Source organism: Protomyctophum bolini (assembly GCF_963924005.1).
Source record: "Protomyctophum bolini genome assembly, chromosome: 13".
NCBI classification, from domain to species: domain Eukaryota; kingdom Metazoa; phylum Chordata; class Actinopteri; order Myctophiformes; family Myctophidae; genus Protomyctophum; species Protomyctophum bolini.
The window spans coordinates 31,995,065-32,017,268 of NC_137874.1; the positions used below are offsets into that span (position 1 = coordinate 31,995,065).

Sequence of the window (22,204 nt, forward strand, 5' to 3'; positions counted from 1 at the left end):
ATATGTAATTTTCAATAGCTAAAGTATAACATAATGCTTTAAAACACCAAAAGGGGTTCCCGCCCCAAAATGGTTTCATGACTATAAAGAACACCCTCTCGTCTAATATTGCTCATATATAACTTGTGAATTGTATTTGTTAAAACGGTGAAAGAGGAGTTTAATTACTTAACACTGCATTCTATATCACTGCGCCTTCATCTACGGTATTGACAAATGTGTGGAATCTCTGTGCGCGTGTCAAGGTTACTTAGTAGTAATATTTGACCAGGAGTATTTTGTCCACCACTGACTAACATGGAGTTGAATGGTCTTAATTAACATCTGATCAAATTAATATCAAATGTATAAATATTAGATAAAAATGTTCTGGGGCTTCACACAAACGCCCGTGTTAGGTTTATCTACAGTTAAATTACTCACTAATTTTATCATCCATCAATTAACGCACCCCCCCCCCCCCCCCCTCTTAACGAGCCGTGTGTCCGCGTCGCTCTTTAACGACATAATTTCTATTGGCTTTCTCTAGCTGTGATGTCGATGGGGGCTGGAGGAGGCGGGGCCTTAAGGTCATTGGTTTAATGGGGTTTAATGGCCTGTTGTTATTGGCTGTTGCTGTGTGATGGAATGCCATTTACAGTGCGCCTTGACTGTGCGTGTGCGTGTGTGTGCAGTCAGCGATGGAGCCACTCTGCCACAAATAAACATCTTTCATACCAGAAGAACCAAGTTCATTAAAGGGCCACTTCACCCCTTTTGCAACCAGATCTTATTTTAATGATGTTTGGGAGACAAGAAACACTTTCCTGGTGTTTTTATGTGGGTAATTTGTGTTTTTTAGATATTTTAGTATTTCAAAGTGTCCATGAACTCCATGATGTCATGGACACTGGGCTCACTTCCATGGACACTTTGAAATACTAAAATGTCTAAAAACATAAATTACCTACATAAAAAAAACCCCAGGAAAGTGTTTCTTGTCTCCCAAACATCATTAAAATAAGATCTGGTTGCAAAAGGGCCGAAGTGGCCCTTTACAGTAAATGCAACACACAACAGAAACATTATCTCTATGTCTCTCTCTCTCTCTCTCTCTCTCTCTCTCTCTCTCTCTCCAGGTGAGGTCATCAAGGTGAACATGTGGAGGATGCTGCTGTGTAACATTATCTCTGTCTCTCTCTCTCTCTCTCTCCAGGTGAGGTCATCAAGGTGAACATGTGGAGGATGCTGCTGTGTAACATTATCTCTATGTCTCTCTCTCTCTCTCTCTCTCTAGGTGAGGTCATCAAGGTGAACATGTGGAGGATGCTGCTGTGTAACATTATCTCTATGTGTCTCTCTCTCTCTCTCTCTCCAGGTGAGGTCATCAAGGTGAACATGTGGAGGATGCTGCTGTGTAACATTATCTCTATGTCTCTCTCTCTCTCTCTCCAGGTGAGGTCATCAAGGTGAACATGTGGAGGATGCTGCTGTGTAACATTATCTCTATGTCTCTCTCTCTCTCTCTCTCTCCAGGTGAGGTCATCAATGTGAACATGTGGAGGATGCTGCTGTGTAACATTATCTCTATGTCTCTCTCTCTCTCTCTCTCCAGGTGAGGTCATCAAGGTGAACATGTGGAGGATGCTGCTGTGCGAGGCCACGGCAGCGGTCATGGCCAAAGGCTTCCACATCCTGGGCATCAACGCCGTGCACAGGATGTGATGTCGTGTCACGATATCACTCACGGCGGGGGCGTGGTTGACTCCTCGCCCCCTCCCCGCCCTCTCGTCGTCGTCTCAGCCCCGCCCCCACAGAAGCACACGTTGGTGGACGATGCCGATCCCACGATGTGACGGACACATCGAGCCAAGCGTGTTTGAATGCCCGACGCTCCAGCGGATGGAAAAGATGTCGATCATAATACATGACAAAGAAATAAAAGTCATTTTTGTTTGAATAACCAAGCCTAGGACGTGTAGGAGGTCGTTTTCATTTGGCTTCGTTCAAAGTCTCTGCATCATCAGGTTCTGAAAGAAGCAAAAAGCACACTCTTAAACTCTTTCGCTGCCCGAGACTTGATATGGCGTCTTTGATCACTGGTGGTCCGGGGAACACCAGTGGGCCTTGACAGGGTTCCATTTGGTCCCCCAGTGGTCTGGGGACCACCAGTGGGCCTTGACAGGGTTCCATTTGGTCCCCCAGTGGTCCGGGGACCACCAGTGGGCCTTGACAGGGTTCCATTTGGCCCCCCAGCTAAATGATGGAGAGTTGCTAACCAAATGGGCCCTTATAGATCTTTAACCCATTTAGACCTGACGTCGAAATTAATAAAAAAGAATCTTCTAAATCCTGACAGTTCTCTGAAAAAGCTGTTTCTATGTCGTTCTTCGATTTTTCAAAAATAGCAGACCTACAAGCTCGTAGAGCGCCACTCGAATAATGGGCCTTGATATGAAAAGGGTTCAATATGAAACCGTTTAGCTGAAAACCAACTTTAAGCCCTGTCCCGGTTGCTCGGCAACCTGGTTGCTCAGCACGTCTGGTATGCTCCCAAATACTTTATTAAGGGAATGAGAATCAATGTTTCGACCCTTCCGGGTCTTCATCAGGAATGGAGGTATTTAAATTCCGCTCATGTTGTCCCACCATTGGAGGTTCGGAGCCCGAAGGTTATTTTTTAAATGTAATTAGAAACGAATGGTTTGGACGTCCGCTCAAAAATCCCTGCCGAAGTTGGAATCCTAAAAAACTATCAAAGGTCCCGGGTTCGATTCCCGACCGGAACATCTCTCCAACCCGTAGTGTGACGAATCTTTCTAATATCATTTAGTGATTTTAATATCATTAGTGACACAAACAGGTCAGTGTCGTATAATTCAGAATGGCATATTATACAGCCAAGTAGTAATATTTCCTTTTTGTTAAATACTTGAACTGTAGTGATATTTTACTAGCCACGGGCTAGTGTTAACCGACCAGGCATGTGTCTTAACCGGCAACGGATGTCGGGAGCCACAGGTGAGTCTTAACCAGCCACGCATGTGTCTTAACCGGCAACACATGTCCGCCGGTGCCACAGGTGAGTCTTAACCAGCCACGCATGTGTCTTAACCGGCAACACATGTCCGCCGGTGCCACAGGTGAGTCTTAACCAGCCACGCATGTGTCTTAACCGGCAACGCATGTCCGCCGGTGCCACAGGTGAGTCTTAACCAGCCACGCATGTGTCTTAACCGGCAACACATGTCCGCCGGTGCCACAGGTGAGTCTTAACCAGCCACGCATGTGTCTTAACCTGCTACGCATGTCCGCCGGTGCCACAGGTGAGTCTTAACCAGCCACGCATGTGCCGGACTGTTGCAAGTTGGACCCCCCCCCTTTAAAGTACGGTAAACGACCGAGGAGCATTGTTTGGGTCCGTGAATCGAGCTAAGAGTAAAGTAGTGAAATGGCTCTCCTTTCTCTCTCTCTCTCTCTCTCTCTCCCTCCTCATTCATTTCTGTTTGTCATGCATTCCCTCCACCCGGTGTGCACCGTGGGGGAAGCTGCTCTCAATAACATCGCAACCCGAGAGGCGACACAAACAATAACTCCCCTCAAAGCTCAGACGCCTTCATGAAACATTCAGCACAACCTCGGCGAAGGAAGTCGGCTCTCTTCTTCTTCCGTGTCTTTCTCAGTCTGAAGGACGGAGGGTAAAAAGCTTTTTGATTCACGCTTTATGAAAGAGGAGATTGGGGGGGGGGGGGGGGGGCTGCAGAAACGGATTCAATAACAACCAATGAGATTGACTGTCGCTCCACGGAGGAGAGGCTGCTTTGAAGGGCTCATTATACATTCATTATTTTCTTTATTTTGTTAATGCTGTCACTAGGGTAGGATAGTATCAGAAAATAGACCTGTTTTAGAAAGTCAATATTCACATTCAATATTCACTTTCTATCCTTGACAGTCCATCTTCCTATGACTGGGCCTGAAGCCACGTTGAATGGAATGTAGGAGTAGCAGGCTTCTTTTGTTTAAAGTGGGAAATATGGTAAGTATTTTTTTTTCAATGTACATGGTACTGACAATGACATGATACTGACATAATTACATGGATTTGACATGGTACTGACATGACATGATACTGACATGGTGGCAACAGTGATCCTCACTGGCAGATTTAGTGTTGGGTTTTGGTTGTTAAGAGTTGCATTGTGTGTGTTTTCGCTATCCATGGTGCTGAAGGGTGTCTAGCTTGTTTGTGACAGTCCATCTTATGACTGGGCCTAAAGCCACGTTGAATGGAATGTAGGAGTAGCAGGCTTCTTTTGTTTAAAGTGGGAAATATGGTAAGTATTTTTTTATTGGCCTAAAATATTCATGAATCCACTTGCTAGCCGGCTGTCAGCATTGAGCAATTTGTTTTATACATTATAGTATGTCAAAAACACTGCTTGAGCTAAAAACGGCCAAAGCCACTTGCCCAAATGTGCCCACCTCATCACCTTTCAATTCATAATTTGTGATGATAGCTAGGGCTGTTTTTAGCCCAAGGAGTGTTTTTTGCCAAACATGCCCCTAGTTTGCTACTTAACCTGCTCTACAAATAATAATTGGCTTAATCTGTGCACTCATGCACACGCAAAAATATAGGAGCCGAGCTCACTGAAAAGTCAACATTTTAATTACTTGCTTTGGCAGATAAATACAGATTTCCCACACAATGGCAAACAAGATAACATTTTTTTCTGTAAATCAATTTAATTAAATAAACACAGATTTGAATATATTTAGTTAAATAAACTTTGGGAATAAAGTATGACAGATTACATGTGGTCCAGGTGTGTATGCACATGGATATATTCACAGTACAATCCTCAGTGATAATCTGTAAGCGTACCATTGGAACCAAATGGACCGTTATGGTTCCATTTGGGTCCATTTTGTACACTCTCAGTATTGGAACTGAAGATTTGACTGTTATGTTTACCTGGTCTGTTGCACGAACGCACACACACTTTATGTTGTGAGGACCTCACAATGTCCGTTTCTCAAATTGTACTATACTTTTGGGCAGTGACCCATTTGGTGCTCACAAGTTCACACACACACACACACACACACACATACATCTATAGGATAAGTAGACGTCAAGACAGAGGAACAATATATATTAAGTTGTACAATCGCTTTTACGGGTGGGATGTTCTAAACTTTAGAAATTATTCTGACAATCATTCATCATTCATTCTCTGAGACCAAGTTTTTTGCGGGGTCAAACAAGGAATGATGTGACGCTGATCCCCTTCCCTAAGAAGAATAAGATGTATGGACTTAGGTTTTGGTGCAATATTATATTTTAGAGAATGTTAACACGATGAAATGCCAAAATGTTTCCCTATTGGTTAAAAAAACCAAAAAAAATTATAATATCAGTCACCTGGTGTCACATGGCTAACAAATATCTACATATTTACTAATCAAAACAAATAAATAAAAAATAAAACTATCTGCGGTGTTTGTGTGTGTGTACACAGACACACAATCACACACACAATCCAAGTAGAAGTTAAAATGACTCCAAAAGTGTTTAAAGTGAAATTACCCCTTTGAGTAATTTAGTCTGCATTTTAGAGAGCGAGAGAGAGAGAAAGAAAGAGAGTTAGAGAGATCATCAATAATCATTCATATCCATTTTGAGTTTTGCGTTGTGGAGTTCAAAAGTCAATGTCTACTCCTGTTTTCCGAATGTTCCAATCTTCTTTCTTAACGAGTTGAATCCCAGCGTCTGGCTGGGACACTAGCCGCAGCGGGCCAGGTCGCCTCGCGTTGGTTGAGAGCTTGTGTGTAGACCGGGGGGGATTCATATGGTGCTCTCTCTGTGCTCGGGTCTGAATGAGTCTCTAATGGAGAGCAGCCTGGAAGCCAGGAGGTGTCCTCTGACTGTGCGGTACCACTCCTGAGACCTGCCCCTGGAACACACAAGACACGATGGCCGGGATTTAGGTCTAGAGTAGATCACACTGATCACCCCTTTAAAAAAAATGAAAATATAAGAATTTCAGAAATGTAGCTACTTAACCCATCCTTGGCGGGAACCCCTTTTGGTGTTTTATACTTTAGCTATTGAAAAATAGCAGATCTACAAGCTCATAGCGCGGCACCGAGTGCCGCTCTACGAGCTTGTAGATCTGCTATTTTCTTTAAATCGTGGCGCCAATTTGGAATAATATATTCTTTCAGAGCGAACATTTTTAACTCGAATCTTTGCTTCTGGGGGTTGATTTAGAAGACATTTTGTAGAATCGAGCTCAGGTCTAAATGTGTTGAGCATTTTCACAGCAACTTTTGAAATACGGCTTAAGTCAGTCTGTCGACCGTCCATCCACATGCCTGTCTGTCTGTCTGTCCTGTCTCTCACCTGGTGTCAGTGTGGTCCAGGTTAGTGAGTCTCTCACTTAGGGTGATCATTTTAGGGACAGAAGTATGTGTTAATGCAACTTATTACTTAAGTTACTATCAAATTCCTTGATGTCATATTCAACCACAGGCCTAATATATCATTTTGCTATTAAACCCCTCTGGTGTCTCACATTTATGTATGGTATGCGTGTGACATCATCGTCATACCCGGAAGTTATGCGGGAATGCCTACTGAGTGGCAAAAACCGACTTTCTGGCCTTGACATCCAAACAGAAAAGTCCTGTCTGATTGCATGAAATGACTTTAAACATCATTAAATTCACTTTGTCACTCACTTTTCCACTCGATCTGCCATTTACTTTATGCATGTGCATACCCTCTATAGGGGGGATATTTATCATGTTATTTTAACGGGCTTAAAAATACATATTGCAGGAAAAGAGAGAATGAGAGAGTTTTACAACAGAAAGCCAACTATTTGGGGACTAACTATTGGGGCATTTGAACACTGATGCCTGCCAGTCACAATGTGGGACAGACAGGGTCTCAATTTGTGGGACGCCTGAAAAGTCTTTCTAGGAAATGAGGGACTGTCCCACGCAAAGAGGGACATCTGGTCTGGTCATCTGCTCACCAGGGGAGAGTCTCACCTGGTTTCAGTGCGGTCCAGCTGAGTGAGTCAGTCTCTCACCTGGTGTCAGTGCGGTCCAGCTGAGTGAGTCAGTCTCTCACCTGGTGTCAGTGAGGTCCAGCTGAGTGAGTCAGTCTCCCACCTGGTGTCAGTGCGGTCCAGCTGAGTGAGTCAGTCTCTCACCTGGTGTCAGTGCGGTCCAGGTGGGTGAGCCTGGTCCTCTTGTCTCCCACAGCCTCCAGCAGGTAGAGGCAGCTGGACACCTGCACCCTGACACCCGCTGCTGGCAGCGCTGGGAACTGTGTGGACGCGCTGGACAGGTAGACGGGACCGGAACTCGGGTCCGACTGCCACGTCCTGCACAGAGAGCAGGAGAGGTCAGAGCATTTCTTAGATTTTTTTGTGTGCGTTTGTTTGTTTCAAAATGTATAATTATAGGCTAATATATAATCTGTGTTTGTCCGTTTTTAGCACGGAATATGATTGGACATCAGTCACACCCATGTTGTTGACATCATCAGACGTCAGCATTGTGATGAAAGGCACTGCTCACTTCACACGAGTGTGATTATTATTTTTTTTTTCTTTCTTTATATTTGTTGTTGCTGTTAGGCCGTACATGAAGCCTGGGCCTCGCCTGGCCTCGGTACCTGAGCAGCAGGTGGTCCCGTGGGGGCCGCGGGGCCAGTGCGCCCCCCAGGCCTCCCTGGTGGAGCAGCAGGCAGCGGTACACCTCGGCGCGGCCCCCGGCCAGGGTCCGTAGCACGGAGGCCCGGCGCACGGCCCACCCCCCCGCCTCCTCCTCCCACCGCTCGGGCTCCCTGAGGAGGCGCTGCAGCACCTCCTCCTGGGGGGCCTCCACCTCCACGGAGCAGCGCCACAGGGGCAGCGGGCAGCCATCGTCCACCTGGGGGGAGGGGAGGAGAGGAGGGGAGGGGAGAGGGGGGAGGGGAGGGGAGAGGAGGTTTTCAAACCCGTTTCATTTCGAGGGTCCACTATTTTGAGCCATGGGTCCGCCATTTATTTGATGACATTAATGGCCTCCGAAACAAAATAATATTTTGTTGTCGTTGGGTAAGATTTTGTCTGTAGAGCACTGAAGTTCCTGACGTAACTCGCTCATCCCTTCGATTCTCCTGCATGGTTCACGGGAGTAATTTCTCTATATGGAGAATAACATGGGCTCATCTTAAAATCGTTTCATATGAGCATAAACAAGCTGTCAGGGAGGTGTCTCTGTATCGTTTGCAACAGTCAGTCACTCATATAATGATACAGTCTGCTTCTAGCGAAAATGTAACTAATTCAGTAGCAGTAACATGAGCGTTTTCTTTCAGTCAGGCCGGGGTGACATTTATTTTTCAAACACAGTTCTTATATGAGGCGAGCTAAAATTCCCCTATCGGGATTACAATGCAAATAAAAAGTACACGAACCTGTGGATTTGCGCCCTCTACCGATATTGACGTCAGACTTCGGTGCTCTATACTTCCGTGCTTTTGGGAAACGTATACCACTTTCTCTCTCTCTCTCTGTTAGTCTCTCTCTATCTCGCGCAAACACACACACACCTGTTTAGAAGACAGCTCGACATGGTTGCCCGCAGCGGCGTGTATTGTCTCCCAGGCCCTGTTCTTCTCTGCCGCCTCCTTCAGGAGGAGCTGGGTATTGCGCTCGAGCTGGCACCTCCTCTCCTTCATCGCCTGCTCCTCCTCCTCCACCTCCACCTCCACGCCACCGTCACCTCCTTCCCCGAGGAGGAGGAGTGACTCCTCGCTGGGGACGAGGGCACTCTGACCTCCCCAGAACTCTGGAACCTGCAACCGTTGGTTACATCATCCAACTAATCCATTGAATCCAACAAAATAGTCAGCCGACAGGCTTCTTTTGTTATGGGAAATGTGGTATATAGTCTTTATTTGGCCTAAAATATTGTCTATAATACATGCATTTGTGGACCCCTGGCCTATTCTCTGTCTTTTCTCTCTGTCTATCTCTCTCTATCTCTCTCGCAGATGGCCGCCCACCCTAGAGTCGGGTTCTGCCTGACGTTCCTTCCTAAAGGGGAGTTTTTCGTTACCATTGTCGCAATGTTGCTTGCTCTGGGTGGATCTTTGTTGGTTGTAAAGTGTCTTGAGACAACTTGTTGTGATTTGACACTATAATAAAATTGAATTGAATTGAATTGGATCCACTACCATTAACATCCTGATCCTATATAAGGCAAAAAATGTCAAAAACGCCAAACTTTCCTTATGCTTTTAAGTAGCATGCATGTGACATGTTAAACTAGGGGGTTTTCATGATTTCCCACCCCACAAGCCCATGCAGCTGCTGGACTATAATCACATTTGAATGCAGTATTTAATTAAGAAGCAAAAAATTGCATTTCTCTTTTTTTTTTTATCACATTTTTGTAAAATCATTTAAAAAAATAGCCTGGTGATTTTAGAGATTATCTGCAAGTTCACAACGTGTCGTGCCCATTGTGAGCCTGGAGACCTATGATCTAAATTAAATGCAATGTTTTGAGAGCTTTCACCTACTGCATAATGACATGCCCAAATTAGGAACACAAAGTTGAAAAAAGTGGTTAAAAATCGGGAGCTATCGCATGCATATTGGCCAATTCCGAACAAAAAAGTTCAATAATAACCGATTTATTTATTGAATATGAAAGCGTCTATCTATATTGACGTGTGGAATGTTTACCTGGAAGAGTGTGGTTGCCTGGGCAACCATGTGCGCCAGGCCCTGAGTGGCTGCCAGGGTCTCGCTCAGGTCTCTCTGGTCCGGACGACCCAGTCTGTACTTCCTGTGGCTCGACCTATCAGACAGAGGCAGGAAGGAAGTCAGAATCACAAGCACTAAAGTGAGATCACTTTCTCCTAAATTTGGCTCTTGATCTATCTTTGTCTATCTCTCTTTCTCTCTGTTCTGTTTTTGTCACACAGATGACAGGAAACACGTGACAAAGGTCATAACCCAGAATGCAGAGCTGCGAAGTGTGAGTCATTATTTTGGCGACACAGCAGCATCCTACATGAACGGATGTATTTGGGCATGTTCTGGATCCCGTGTGTATGGCTCTGGGCTGTGCCAGAGCCATATAGAGTAAAACAGAGTTACGACATTGGTGGTGGTGGGGGTCTCTTTACCTGGGCTGCGCATGGTGGTGGTGGTGGTGGTGGTGGTCTTGGCTGCTGAGCATGCTGAGGTGGAACAGCGAGGGCGCCAGGCACACGGCCAGGTTGGTGGGGGTCATCTGGTTGTGCTGAACGCAGGCCGCCACGTCGGCCAGGAAGAGCAGCAGCGTTCGCAGGGCCTCGCGGTGCTCGTCCGGGAGCAGCAAGATGGCCGCCTGGCACGCCGCCAGCTGCTGGTCTTTGGGGAAGTCTGTGCAGATCGGATCGGAAAAAAATGAAGGCCTGGTCTTGAAAACATCCATACTGCGGGGAATTGGGATGTGTATCGGTCACACGAAAGCATCAAGCGTATAGTAGCTCCGTTTGGAACCTCAATATCTACGCTGCTATACGCTTTAGCTCCGAGATGAGGTTCCGTCCCGTGATATTCCCTGCACAGGTCGAAATGGGGTCCCGCCGTCCACAAATGGTGGATTAAACCCTTTTTGCAGTATTGTTTCCAAAAAACTGAAAAAAGTAAAGGTGTCAACGTAGCGCCGGCACGTACCATTTTAAGTCAAACAACCGCTTTACAAAGCGGTTGTTTTGTCTGCCAGTACCATGTTTTCCCCGGTTTTCCCAATGCAATCTTATACGGAAGCAGTACTGTGCATGCGAATGGTTGACTGGACTACATTTTGTTGTTGTTGTTGTTTCAGCCCTGAAAAATGTACGTGCCGGCGTTAATGTATCTCGGTTCTGATACCTTTACTTTTTTGGAAACAATACTGCGAAAAGGGTTTAATCCACTGCTTGTGGACGGGCTCGGCCCAGATGGAGATCCCATTTCGACACGCTTTGATCTCGCCGCAAAGCAGGGTGCTATGGGCTATAGTTCCAAACATTGGAACTATCCCATTGAGATGGAATGAGAACTTCCGCATTCCATTGTTACAATGGGAGTCAACGCTAGTGTTGTCAGCTCATACTATTCCACTCGGTTAGAAACTCGAGCGCTCAAGTTAGTTAAATCAACTAACTAGAGCGCTTGAGTTAGTAACTTGAGCTCTGTCTCTCTCTAACTTGGGCGCTTGAGTTAGCTAAATTCAACGCTTTTTGAAAATGTTTTGAAACGATGATAATTCATTAATTAATTAATACCTTTTCATAATTAATCTTTTTTTTAAATAAATAACGGGACCCATAAAAATGTGTCCGTGACCCACACATGGGTCCCTGCCCAGTGTGGGGGAAACAGTGCTGTAGCGTAGACTTGCTTTTCTTTGTCTCCCTCTACCTCAACGAGTGTATACTTGTATTCAGCTCGTGTATGATATAACACGTGCAGGGTGAGAACACTGCAGGCCTTCAAAGGCCAGACTGCTCCATCATTAATGTATGTAACGTGTGCTGTCTGCTCTTCTCCTTGACATGGATTTGTCTTCAATGTTTCTGAAAGCAAACGGCTGCACATGTTCAACTGGGAGCTCGCCGAGTTCTACTTTCTTTTAGTTTGGGTCCCGACGGTGGAGCAGTGCTGATGGGAGAAGTACTCAACATGTTGCTACGTGAGTACAAGCATTAATAGTGCAATATATACTCTGTGTTTTTCAATTTTACAAGTGAAAAGGCTGGTATTCAAGACTTACTTGAGGAAAAGTATAAATCAAAGTATACTTAAAGTACCAAAAGTAAAAGCTCATTATGCAGAATGTCCCATTTCAGAAGTTTTAAAATGTATAAAGATCATTGATATATTTATGGCAGCCTAATTCAGGTCAAACCAGGGCGGTCCTTGAAATTAAACTGGTTGAGAATCACATGCTAGAGCTGTAAAAACCTTCTCTTATGGGGGTCCTTGGGGGGGGGGGGGGGGGGGCTAATGAGTATCATTTTGGGGGTCCTTGACGTGACAGAGAATGTGGGAACCACTGGCTTACACTGGTAGAAATGAATAGTTGGGAGGGGCATGCCCGCCCTATAGTTTCTCTATATAGAACTCTATGGCTTACACCAGTGGTTCCCAAAGTGGGGCCCGGGGACCCCTAGGGGTACTTGAGAGAGTTCCAGGGGGTCCCCATGCTAAATGACAATTAGGAACCAAATGGTCCCTTATGGGTCTGTAACTCTGAGAGTGTACAAATGCACGTATACATTTGAGTTAAATTAACTTTGATTTTACAATATACATCCTCCCAGAGATAGAAATGCCATTACATTATGGACCGTAGCCTAATTCAGGTCAAACCAGGGCGGTCCTAAAAATCTTCTCTTATGGGGGTCCTTGGCATATCTTTTCAAATGGGGGTGGGGGGGGTCCGTGGGCTAATGAGTATCATTTTGGGGGTCTTTGAGCGAATGTGGGAACCACTGGCTTACACTGGTATATGTGCAGGAAGGACTCCCGCAGCCGGCTGGAGACCAGAGGCTCAGGCAGGTCCCTGAAGTACTGCTTCACCATGTCGGCCACGTCGAACGGCGACTGGCCCTCCAGACGCACGCCCTCTGGGTCCGCCTCCACCGCGTCCCTCAGGCCCTGGATACGAGACTTCACCCCCGACTTACGGAAGAGACCCACCTGGGCGAGAGAGAGAGACGTAAGCAACCACCACCATGATCGTTTCCATGTTGTACTAATAGCCCATCTAAAAGCTTGTAGATATTTCCACTTATGTATCAGCTTGCATTACATTCCACTGTCCACAAATTTGTACCTTAGAGGGGCTCATGCCGGTGCGGTGGTGGGGAGAGCGGCTTAGTGTCCCATTGGCTGCATAGGGCGAGTCTCCCATTGGCTTAGAGGCCAGCCAATCATGAAAATCTCACCACTTATACATGGCTACTAGACCACATGACTAGACTAGAAAGTCTGATCATTGACCAGCTCTGCAAGCTGATAAAAACTAAGTTATGACGACTAAAACTATGACCAGTAAAGCCTGGTAAACCTTAGCCTGGTTAGCCTGGTAAACCCTTCCTCCCCCTTGAAATAATGTCATCCCCGCTGGCAGAATGAAAATGTTGTCTAGCAAGGGGGAGGCTAATAAAAACTAGACAGAAATGTTTATTTTTATCCCACAATTTTGCAACTCGTTTTTCACCCAGTACCAATTATCTAATGTAATCCTGGGCGCTACACTATAGCCTATAAAGGCAACCAGAAAAGCATGTTCTGGGTAGGGTTAACCCATGTTCTAATGTTGAATGCCATACAGTATAAATAAACACAATTGCATGGTTTGTGTACCTGGTCCAGACAGTGGTTTCGGAGGTAGAGCAGTGCTCTGAGGATGCTGGGAGGGAGGGGGTCTCCTGTCCTCTGAGCGCTGAGCAGCAGGGGGACCCCAAACACCCGGCGACCTTTCACCTCCGACCCCTTGACCTTCCTCGGAGACTTGGGCACCGTCCTGATAGAGAGAGAGAGAGAGAGAGAGAGAGAGAGAGAGAATCCATATGTTTTATTGACTAATTGCCACAATGCTACAGTAACAGTATCTCTGTGGTGGACACGGCAGTAACAAAGCACATTTTCGATACAATTAAAGGTATATTCAGTGATTCCACTTAAATTCAAATATCACTTGTTTTGTTGTGATAATCCTCCCTATACTATAGAGTGTGCTGACCATATAAGGAGTTCCTCCCTGTCCCCAGTTAACCCCTGGGGGTCAAAAAACCTTAGGTTTCGTTTTTGGCTAGGTGGCCAAGCCTTCATCCAATCAGGATAGAGAGAGGCCTTCCGCCAATCATGATCGAGCAGGGGCGGGCCTTGGTGTGTGCTGTTGGCCTGTTGCGTGTCCCCCCACTGTAGTGCGTGCATGTGCACATCTTGTTACCGGGGCGGACCGGGGGATTTCCCCAAAATCACTGAATGCGCCTGCCTGCCTGCCTGCCTGTCTGCCTGCCTGCCTCCCTCCCTGCCTGCCTGCCTGCCTGCCTGACTGACTGACTGATTACGGGGCATCAGTGGGTTGCCGGGCAGCGCTGAACTCTTTCAACAGAAGACCCATTATTGCAGTTGTTGTGTTTCTCAACACGGATACATAATAGATGAACTATACTTCTAACAGACAATTTCACCCTGTTGCACCTTCTCCCTGCATGCTACACGCATGCACGCACGTTGGGATCACAGTCAGTGGCGCAGTGTTCTACATCTGTTTTGGGATACTATAATTATTCCCTCCCGCGCGCATGGCACATGACACATACATAGTACCTACATGTATACTGCGCTCACACACACACACACACACACGCACACACACTCATTTGAAATACGATTGTATTTATGTCCACATAAACAATGGTACAATCTTGCCCTGTACAAAGATCCTAAACAATAGGAAAAGAGCCAGTTACAAAGTGCCTATAAGTCAGAACATTGTCACATATAGGCCTACAGTATGGTTGACATACTTGTCAGAGCATTGTTACATACAGTAGTAGGCTATAGTTCACATACTTGTCAGACGGCGGCAGACCTGAATCATGTGTAAAGGAAACAACGCCTCCTCCAAATTGAGCGGCTTCCTATAATAGCCGATACTGAGCAGAATACCTTGCTAACTGCTTGGCCCTCCTGTTGGACAGGCCGGACATTTTGTAAGCGCCTCGCAACTAGGAATGGGACGATATGAAAATTATGTCATGATCATTGTCACGGCAAAACACAATTGCGATTAGCAAAATTATCGCGCTAATAAAAACATGCTTAAACTTTTATTAACCACTTGAACCCCCAGCATTTCTTCATTATTCTGGCTAGCTGCCCCAACACCTTGTTGATCCCTACTCACAATGTCTACTCACAATCTCTGCTCACAATATCTACTCACAATCTCTACTCACAATCTCTGCTCACAATATCTACTCACAATCTCTACTCACAATCTCTACTCACAATCTCTATTCACAATCTCTGCACGCACGCACGCACGCACGCACATACACACAGGGTCTCACCAGTTCCAGCCCTGCTTGCTGCAGGGAGAGTACTTGTCCATGAGTGACGTGAGTTTGAGCAGAGACAGTTTCTGGAGGAGGTGCATTTGGGAGACGGACAGGCCCTCTATCCCTGAACCAAGGGGGACACCACGCTCACTGCAGGGGAGACAAGGACACATGCGGTTAACACAGGTGAGGATTCACAATGTGGAAACAAGTAACAGTCTGGTAATCAAAATGTACTTGAGTATAAAATGATTGGTAGAAAAATGGACTTAAAAGTACCAAAACTAGTCTTTTTGTAGAACGTCTCATTTCAAGTTTTCAAATATTTTTAAAATAGCAGATCAAGTTGAGTTGAGCTTGTAGATTGGCTATTTTCAAATGGCCGATCTGAAGTGGGTAATGTATGTTGTGTAATAATCATCCAAATCTACAAAATAACTAGTAGCTAAAGCTGTCAGATAATTGTAGTGGAGTAAAAGTAGGCTACTATATTTGGATCTGAGATGTAATGGAGTGAAAGTATTGGAAATCGGAAATAATCAAGGGAAGTACAAATACTTCAACATTGTGCTTAACCCATTTACTGTAGGCCTGACGTCGAAAAAATCTTTTTTAAAACCTCATGTTTCTATATCAGTGGTTCTCAATAATTCATGTCATGGACCCCAAAAATTATATGTAATATGCCGCCGACCCCCATCTGAAAATAGTTGTTCCAGGGACCCCCCAGAAGCAAAGATTTGAGTTTAAAACTGAAACTCTGAAAGAATATATATTCAAAGATTTGAGGCACATTTTCACGATTTAAAAAAAATAGCAGATCTACAAGTTAATTGCGTGGCACACGGTGCCGCGCTATAAGCTTGTAGATCTGCTATTTTTCAATTACCTAAAGTATAACATAATGCTTAAAACACCAAAAGGGGTTCCCGCACAAAATGGGTACAGTAGGCCTACTTTCCACCACCCGCTGATATGTTTGATATTTATTTGTTTGATAATCAGATCAGATAATCACTGCCGCTCAGGCGAGAATATCTTCCTGATTATCCTGTATAGCATGAGCGGGGCTTAAACCACCATTTTGACAGCAGAGGAGGCGATACCGAGTCGAGACCGAGACCACCATCTATTTCTCATTTTTTCATTCTCATTTGATAGGTAGCACGAGAGCAGACAGGCGTGTCAGCTACACTCCGTTAGTTAACAGGATAGCTGTCAATAAGCACCCGACAGCTGTCTTATAATGTTAATGTGAATGGGCTCCTATGGTTATATTACATTCATTTCATTGCATTGTAGTGACCTGACTCGTGACTCGAGTGGATTCAAATCAGATTTGAAACCACCTCTGATCGTGGCCAAAGTCACATTGGAAAAAATCTGATTCCATGTGACTTGTATAATTATGTGACCTGTCTGCATTTAGACTCATTTAAACAAATCAGATTCCAATGTGGATGTGGCACAGATCTGATTCAGGCTATAGATGTGGCTGCCAGTGTAAATGGGTCGTTTCTCACCTCCTCTCGGGCGGCAGGGGGGGTGACGGGGCGGTCGTCGTCCCCTCCTCCTCCCCTACCTCGGGACGCTGGACCTCCAGGTGGATGTGGGACGGGGCGGTCCCCTCCTCCTCCTCCTCTACCTCGGGACGCTGGACCTCCAGGTGGATGTGGGACGGGGTGGAGGAGCACTGCTGGGCGGGGGAGGCCCTGGAGGAGGGGGAGGAGGAGGGGGAGGAGGAGGAGGAGGGGGATTCGTCGGAAAGGTCCCGGGACCAGGAGGCCACCAGGAAGCTGATCCTCTCCATGACACTGTCCAGGGCGGAGAATAAGTCTCCGTCGTCCAGAAGACCAGCACCCACCTGATGGGACAGAGAGGCTGTGTTACACTTCTACATCATCTCTGAACCGCACTGTTTCGCGAACACTGGGTAAATATGCTGTTTTTTTCACCCCTACAAAATACATTTAGTCGTTTTTTTCTTTTTAAAAAATCTAGAAGAATTCACTTTTTTGTGTATTACAAAATAATACATTTTTCAAAATAACTTGACACAACGGCACGCCACAATGCGTTGCGAGCTTTCTGAGCCATCAAATCTTCATGGGTCTCGAGCTAAAACGTTTGGGAACAACTTGTCTAAACAACTTGATGAGTGCTAGGGGGTGAGGTGACTCCAGTACATTTCTAGGAGGTGACTTGTCTGACTGGTTAAACTAAAGTTTAAAAAGTAAAAAGTATAAAGATACAAAGCAAACCAAAAAGTGTCAGCCTCACCCTGTGCTCTCCTCCTGGCTCCTCCCCATCTCCTCCTGGCTCCTCCCCATCTCCTCCTGGCTCCTTCCCATCACCTGGCGCCACAAACGGGCAACTTGGGCGCTGGTCGTCCGGCACGTTGTCGTAGATGCTGGCACGGTGGTCCGCCTCTTCTTCTGCTGCGACCCCAGCCCCGCCCACATCGTCATCATCATCATCAGTGTCGCCGGATGCGTCAGCGTGGGGGGGCTGCTGCTGGCGGCCGCGGTAACCGTGGAAGCTGCCCGTCCGCCAGTTGACGGAGGAGGAGGAGTGGTCGATGCCGGGCAGTGTTCGGCTCGTTACTAAAACATGACAATATATTATATAACAGGATTACTTACGCGATGCTCTTTTCAAAAGTGATATTAGTTTACTTAACACCATTTTTGTGTATATACGTATTTTATATCGAAACCACGTTGTGCTAAGGACACTGCCGTTCACTTCCTTGTTTGCGGCTCCAAAAGAATGGCTCGTAACTCCTAATCTAGGGAGCTCTCCATGGTTTTCCACCAGAAGGACAATGTTCTGTCTTCAGTTCTGACTTCAGCATGCATCTCGTTTGGAATATTAACGCTTCTAGAGAGACTTTAGCGTGACCAGCGCGAGGTAAAAATGGAAGATTATGAAAGTACATAGTATGTTTCGAAACATTAACAAGAAAACTAAAGTAACTTGTTGTATTACTTTTCTGTTACTTCGGTTAAATGTGTAATTGAATTCATAATTTTTTGGTGGAGAAAAAGTAACTGTACCATTATTACTCAAAACACTATAGTAATTAGTAATATTACTATTTGTGATTTTCAAATGTAGTCCTACACCTACCATGTTGGGGACCAACAGGTGTAGCAAACCAATTAATTAGTTATACGCCAATTAGACCGTTCAGACAAATTGAAACACCTGTGTTGGTCCCCAACATGGCAGCTGTATAGAGCGTCGCAGTACGCAATATTTTGTGCCGATCAAATAACTTGAAAGAAGAAAATTAAAGGCAGGATACAACACTATTTGTTTTGTTTTTCTTCTCAATAATGATTTGATCGGCCCAAAACATTGTGTTCATTGTCATGATTTGTCACGATCCGAGTTGGCTTTGTCCGCGGCGTAACCGTCTTTAAATAAATACTTTTTGAAAAGCCTACGGAGAAAATGAATGCAGAATCATTTCCTGGGCCACTCCTCGTTCTGAAAGGGGGCGGGGCTGCGACGCTCTATACATTTGAAACTTGAATAACCTTTACTGGGGAAAACAATAATAATAGTATATATTTTTCCCGTTACTCACCAACACCGGGGTGCAGCGGGGGGAGGGGCAGGGGCGTCTGGCGGGAGAGGGAGGCGGGGAACGTCCCCGGTTTGTGTCCCCGCGGTACGTGGAACAGCAGTCTGTCATGGCCGCCACCGCTGTTGTTGTTTTTGTTGTTGTTGTTGCTGACCTGGGGTCTGTGGTCCTGCAGGGGAAGGTGAACCAAACAGTGGTGTACAAAGTATGTAAGTAAAAGTGCTGCAATGTAGAAACACTCTGTTACAGTAAACAGTAAAAGTCCAGAATCAATTCGAATGCACACTACTTGAGCAAAAGTACAAAGGTATTGTCTTAATAATGTACTTTTAAAGTACCAATTGTAAAATCACATGTACTGCAGAATGTCCAATTTCATCTTTTGAAAATAGCAGATCTACAAGCTCACAATGCATCACATCGCGATTCGCGACACATTGTGAGGTTGTAGATCGACTATTTTCAAATGGGCAAAATGTCAGCAGCCTATATAGGGCTGATGTTTTCTAATAATAATAATCACAAGTCGCACTGCGACGCTTGTAAATTGGCTATTTTCAGCATGCAAACATTGACCCGTGGTGGTCCGTGGACCCCACATTGGACCCGTGGTGGTCCGTGGACCCCACATTGGACCCGTGGTGGTCCGTGGACCCCACATTGGACCCGTGGTGGTCCGTGGACCCCACATTGGACCCGTGGTGGTCCGTGGACCCCACATTGCGAACCAGATAGAGGTTTATAAGTTAGCGAGCTAATGAGTTTAATAGCTTATATACTCATTGTTTTCCTTGTGCGTGTGTTTTTCACACTTTTGTGGCAAGTAATTATAAGACGCCTTGAATAAATGATTCAACAAGGTCAATTTTCACTGGTAAACAAAGTTCCCCCGGCTAAATATTTGGAGAGCAAAGTAATGTGTTGAGCTCACTGGAAAGCATGCCAATAAAGCTGTTTGTATGTAAACAAGCCTGCCATGAAACTCTGTTATGCATGCGTTTTAATTACAGACAGAGTATACAGTATATACTCAAGTAAAGTATTCAAAGATACACATTATGACGTAGCCTATATTTATTTGTCATTTGTCGATGTATTGAAATTCAGAACATAAAAAAGAAAGGGGGGAAAAGAAAGAAAGTCCAGAACATTTCAATAACAAGACAATAGCAGATTTACAAAGTTGCAATGTGTCACGGCCTGACAAGTTGTGAGCTTGTAGATCAGCTATTTTCACTTTTTTTTAATATATATATATTTTTAATAGAGCTTAAGTTGTTCATTGATAATATATATTCTAATTCTAATAAATATATTTCTATTAGAATTGTAGTGTTAAGACGCTATCTTAGAGCGTCAACGTCCATCAGCTGGTCACAGTCGCAGGCGCGCCCCTCCCCTCTGCAGTGCTCTACTGAAAGTGGCTGCATATAGTCTGTCTCAGTTTAAAGTCATTTCTCTCCAAAAGCCCTTGCATATGATGGACTATGATTAATGATTAGGATTACCGTGATTATGGCATAGGCGCACATTTCATATCTCACTCACACCCCTCCCCGAAAACTATTGTCCCTCTCACAGGAGCATTGTATATAATTGTCATGAAAGCATGCACTTGATATACCGCCAGCGTGTGCCTGTGAAGCGCCAGTCCCTTGTCCTCCGGGCCGTTCGCGGCGGTGCCGACGCCGGTGCGTTTGCCCGACCTCCGCACCCGGGTGACGGGGCTGGGCGTGCTGACGGCGCTGCTGCTCGCCGATGGACTGGTGCTGCTGGCGTTGCTGCTGCTGCTGTCGGCAGCGTGCGGAGAGGAGGTGGAGGAGGTGGAGGACGCCTGGCTGTCCGGTCGCCCCTGTAGGACCCTGGAGGCACAGCATATTATTATAATAATAGATTCACACCCGTGTGAAGTGAGTGGCGCTATTTATTTTTAAAATATTCTTTTGTGGCTTTCGCCTTTACTTTATTATTTTTTGTAGAGGGACAGATAGAAATTGGGCTGACAGGAAATAGGGAGGGAGGGAGGTGGGTGGGGGGCTGGGTGACCTGCGGTAAAGGCCATCGAGATCGGGAGTCGAACCCGCGGCACACTGCTGCCATGACTGGATTACCACGCAGCCAAGGTGCGTGGTAATCATCATACATCACAATTCCGAGCTCAGCCAATCGAATCATCACCATTCCGGCCAAATCGCTTTTCTAAGAAATTGATAAATTCGAAAAAAGAAAAAGATATGTTTAAGTAAGTAGTAAAAACAAGCTCACAATGCAGCGCGAAGCGACGCATTGTGAGCTTTGTAGATCTGCTTTTTTCACTAGTCATGCAGTCATCCCGGGCAAACATATAATTTCTCTTATGGGTCACGGCCGGGTTATTAAAAGGTTTTGGGAACCAGTGCTTTAACAGTCTCCTCCTGACCTCCTCAGTCTCTCCTCCGTCTCCTCCGGCAGCACCGGTCCGCTTATCACTAGCCTGGTGGTCCCGCCGAGCCCTCGGTCCGCCCCGGGGGGACCCCTGCCTGGGTAGAGCGTGCCGGACGTGCCCCTGAGTCTCAGCCTCTCCATTCTCCTCAGCAGGCTGGGGCCTTTGTTCCTCCTGACGGGGGGCTTAATGTCTGGGAAGCAGCGCTCGGCCTCGGAGCTCTGGCTGGAGGAGACCGGGGGGGAGGGGGGCTCCTCGCCCAGGGACGGGGCCTCGTTGCCAGGGGAACTCCTGAAGAGCTCCTGGTCGTCTGCGCTGGTGCTGGAAAGGAGAGCAGGCCAATGCAACAAACAGGTCATGGAATCTGTCTTGGATTGTTTTGAGTGTCCGACAGACATTAGTCCAGAGTCACCCTATATACCCAAAAACCAAACCCTAATCCTATAAACTCACAGGAAGCCACGGGTTGGTTTTGACCTGCCACAGGTTAGTTTTAACCTGCCATGCATGTCAGGAGCCACGGGTTAGTTTTATCCTGCCACGCGTTTCGGGAGCGACGGTGTTGTCGGACTAATGCCTGTCGGACTGTCAGTGTGTCTAACCAACGTATGCACCCCGTTCTCTCCTCCGCCCCCATGTAAAGCGTCGTTGGATACTTAAACTCAATACAGAGGAGCACATAACATGGAAAAATAAAATCACCCAAAGCTTCTGCTGCTGCTGCTGGTGTTGGGGCCCCTGTGCGTCTGCCGGGGGCCCCTCTGCAGGGTCCGGTGGCCCTCGCTGTCCGTGCTGCTGGTGCTGTGCAGCGAGCAGGCATCACATGACGAAGGGGCGGGCTCACGCCGTCCCGCTGGGCTGCCAGGGGCGGAGTCCGCGGGGAGGAAGTCCAAGCAGGAGGGAGTGGCGTTACCTCCCTCCGACTGCAGGGTCGTCGGAGGGCATCGATTGAATCGTTGATTTACCGATTGAGAGATAACGAGTCAAGGTCAATTTGAGCAACGTTAGCGGCGTGTCACAGTATCACTTCTGATGTTAATTACAAATGTTACTTACTTACAATCAGGGGCGGATTTACCATTGGGCTAGGGTG

At 46.2% G+C, this 22,204-nt stretch overlaps 2 protein-coding genes across 5 annotated transcripts in view; one reads left to right on the forward strand and one right to left on the reverse strand.

Moving 5' to 3' along the window:
* Window positions 1-2,353, forward strand: part of rars1 (arginyl-tRNA synthetase 1) — a 28,506-nt gene extending 26,153 nt beyond the window's left edge. The window contains exon 15 of the mRNA XM_080779510.1: window positions 1,595-2,353. Within this exon, the coding sequence (XP_080635636.1) occupies window positions 1,595-1,704 (110 nt within the window). The 3' untranslated portion in view covers window positions 1,705-2,353. The remainder of the gene's footprint in view (window positions 1-1,594) is intronic.
* Window positions 2,354-4,633: 2,280 nt separating this feature from the next.
* LOC308327140 (rho GTPase-activating protein 7) overlaps window positions 4,634-22,204 on the reverse strand; it is a 38,183-nt gene continuing 20,612 nt past the window's right edge. For 3 of the 4 annotated variants that reach the window (XM_080780326.1, XM_080780325.1, XM_080780328.1), the window contains exons 6-20: window positions 21,814-22,034; window positions 21,109-21,432; window positions 20,314-20,551; window positions 18,693-18,858; window positions 17,381-17,703; window positions 16,624-16,964; window positions 15,113-15,250; window positions 13,395-13,554; window positions 12,527-12,725; window positions 10,181-10,418; window positions 9,735-9,849; window positions 8,594-8,839; window positions 7,673-7,929; window positions 7,206-7,379; window positions 4,634-5,939 (exon numbers count right to left, since the gene is read on the reverse strand). In XM_080780326.1, the coding sequence (XP_080636452.1) occupies window positions 5,831-5,939; window positions 7,206-7,379; window positions 7,673-7,929; window positions 8,594-8,839; window positions 9,735-9,849; window positions 10,181-10,418; window positions 12,527-12,725; window positions 13,395-13,554; window positions 15,113-15,250; window positions 16,624-16,964; window positions 17,381-17,703; window positions 18,693-18,858; window positions 20,314-20,551; window positions 21,109-21,432; window positions 21,814-22,034 (3,249 nt within the window). In that variant the 3' untranslated portion in view covers window positions 4,634-5,830. Of the gene's footprint in view, window positions 5,940-7,205; window positions 7,380-7,672; window positions 7,930-8,587; window positions 8,840-9,734; window positions 9,850-10,180; window positions 10,419-12,526; window positions 12,726-13,394; window positions 13,555-15,112; window positions 15,251-16,623; window positions 16,965-17,380; window positions 17,704-18,692; window positions 18,859-20,313; window positions 20,552-21,108; window positions 21,433-21,813; window positions 22,035-22,204 lie in introns of all 4 variants that reach the window. The other variant, XM_080780327.1, reaches the window with a different exon arrangement.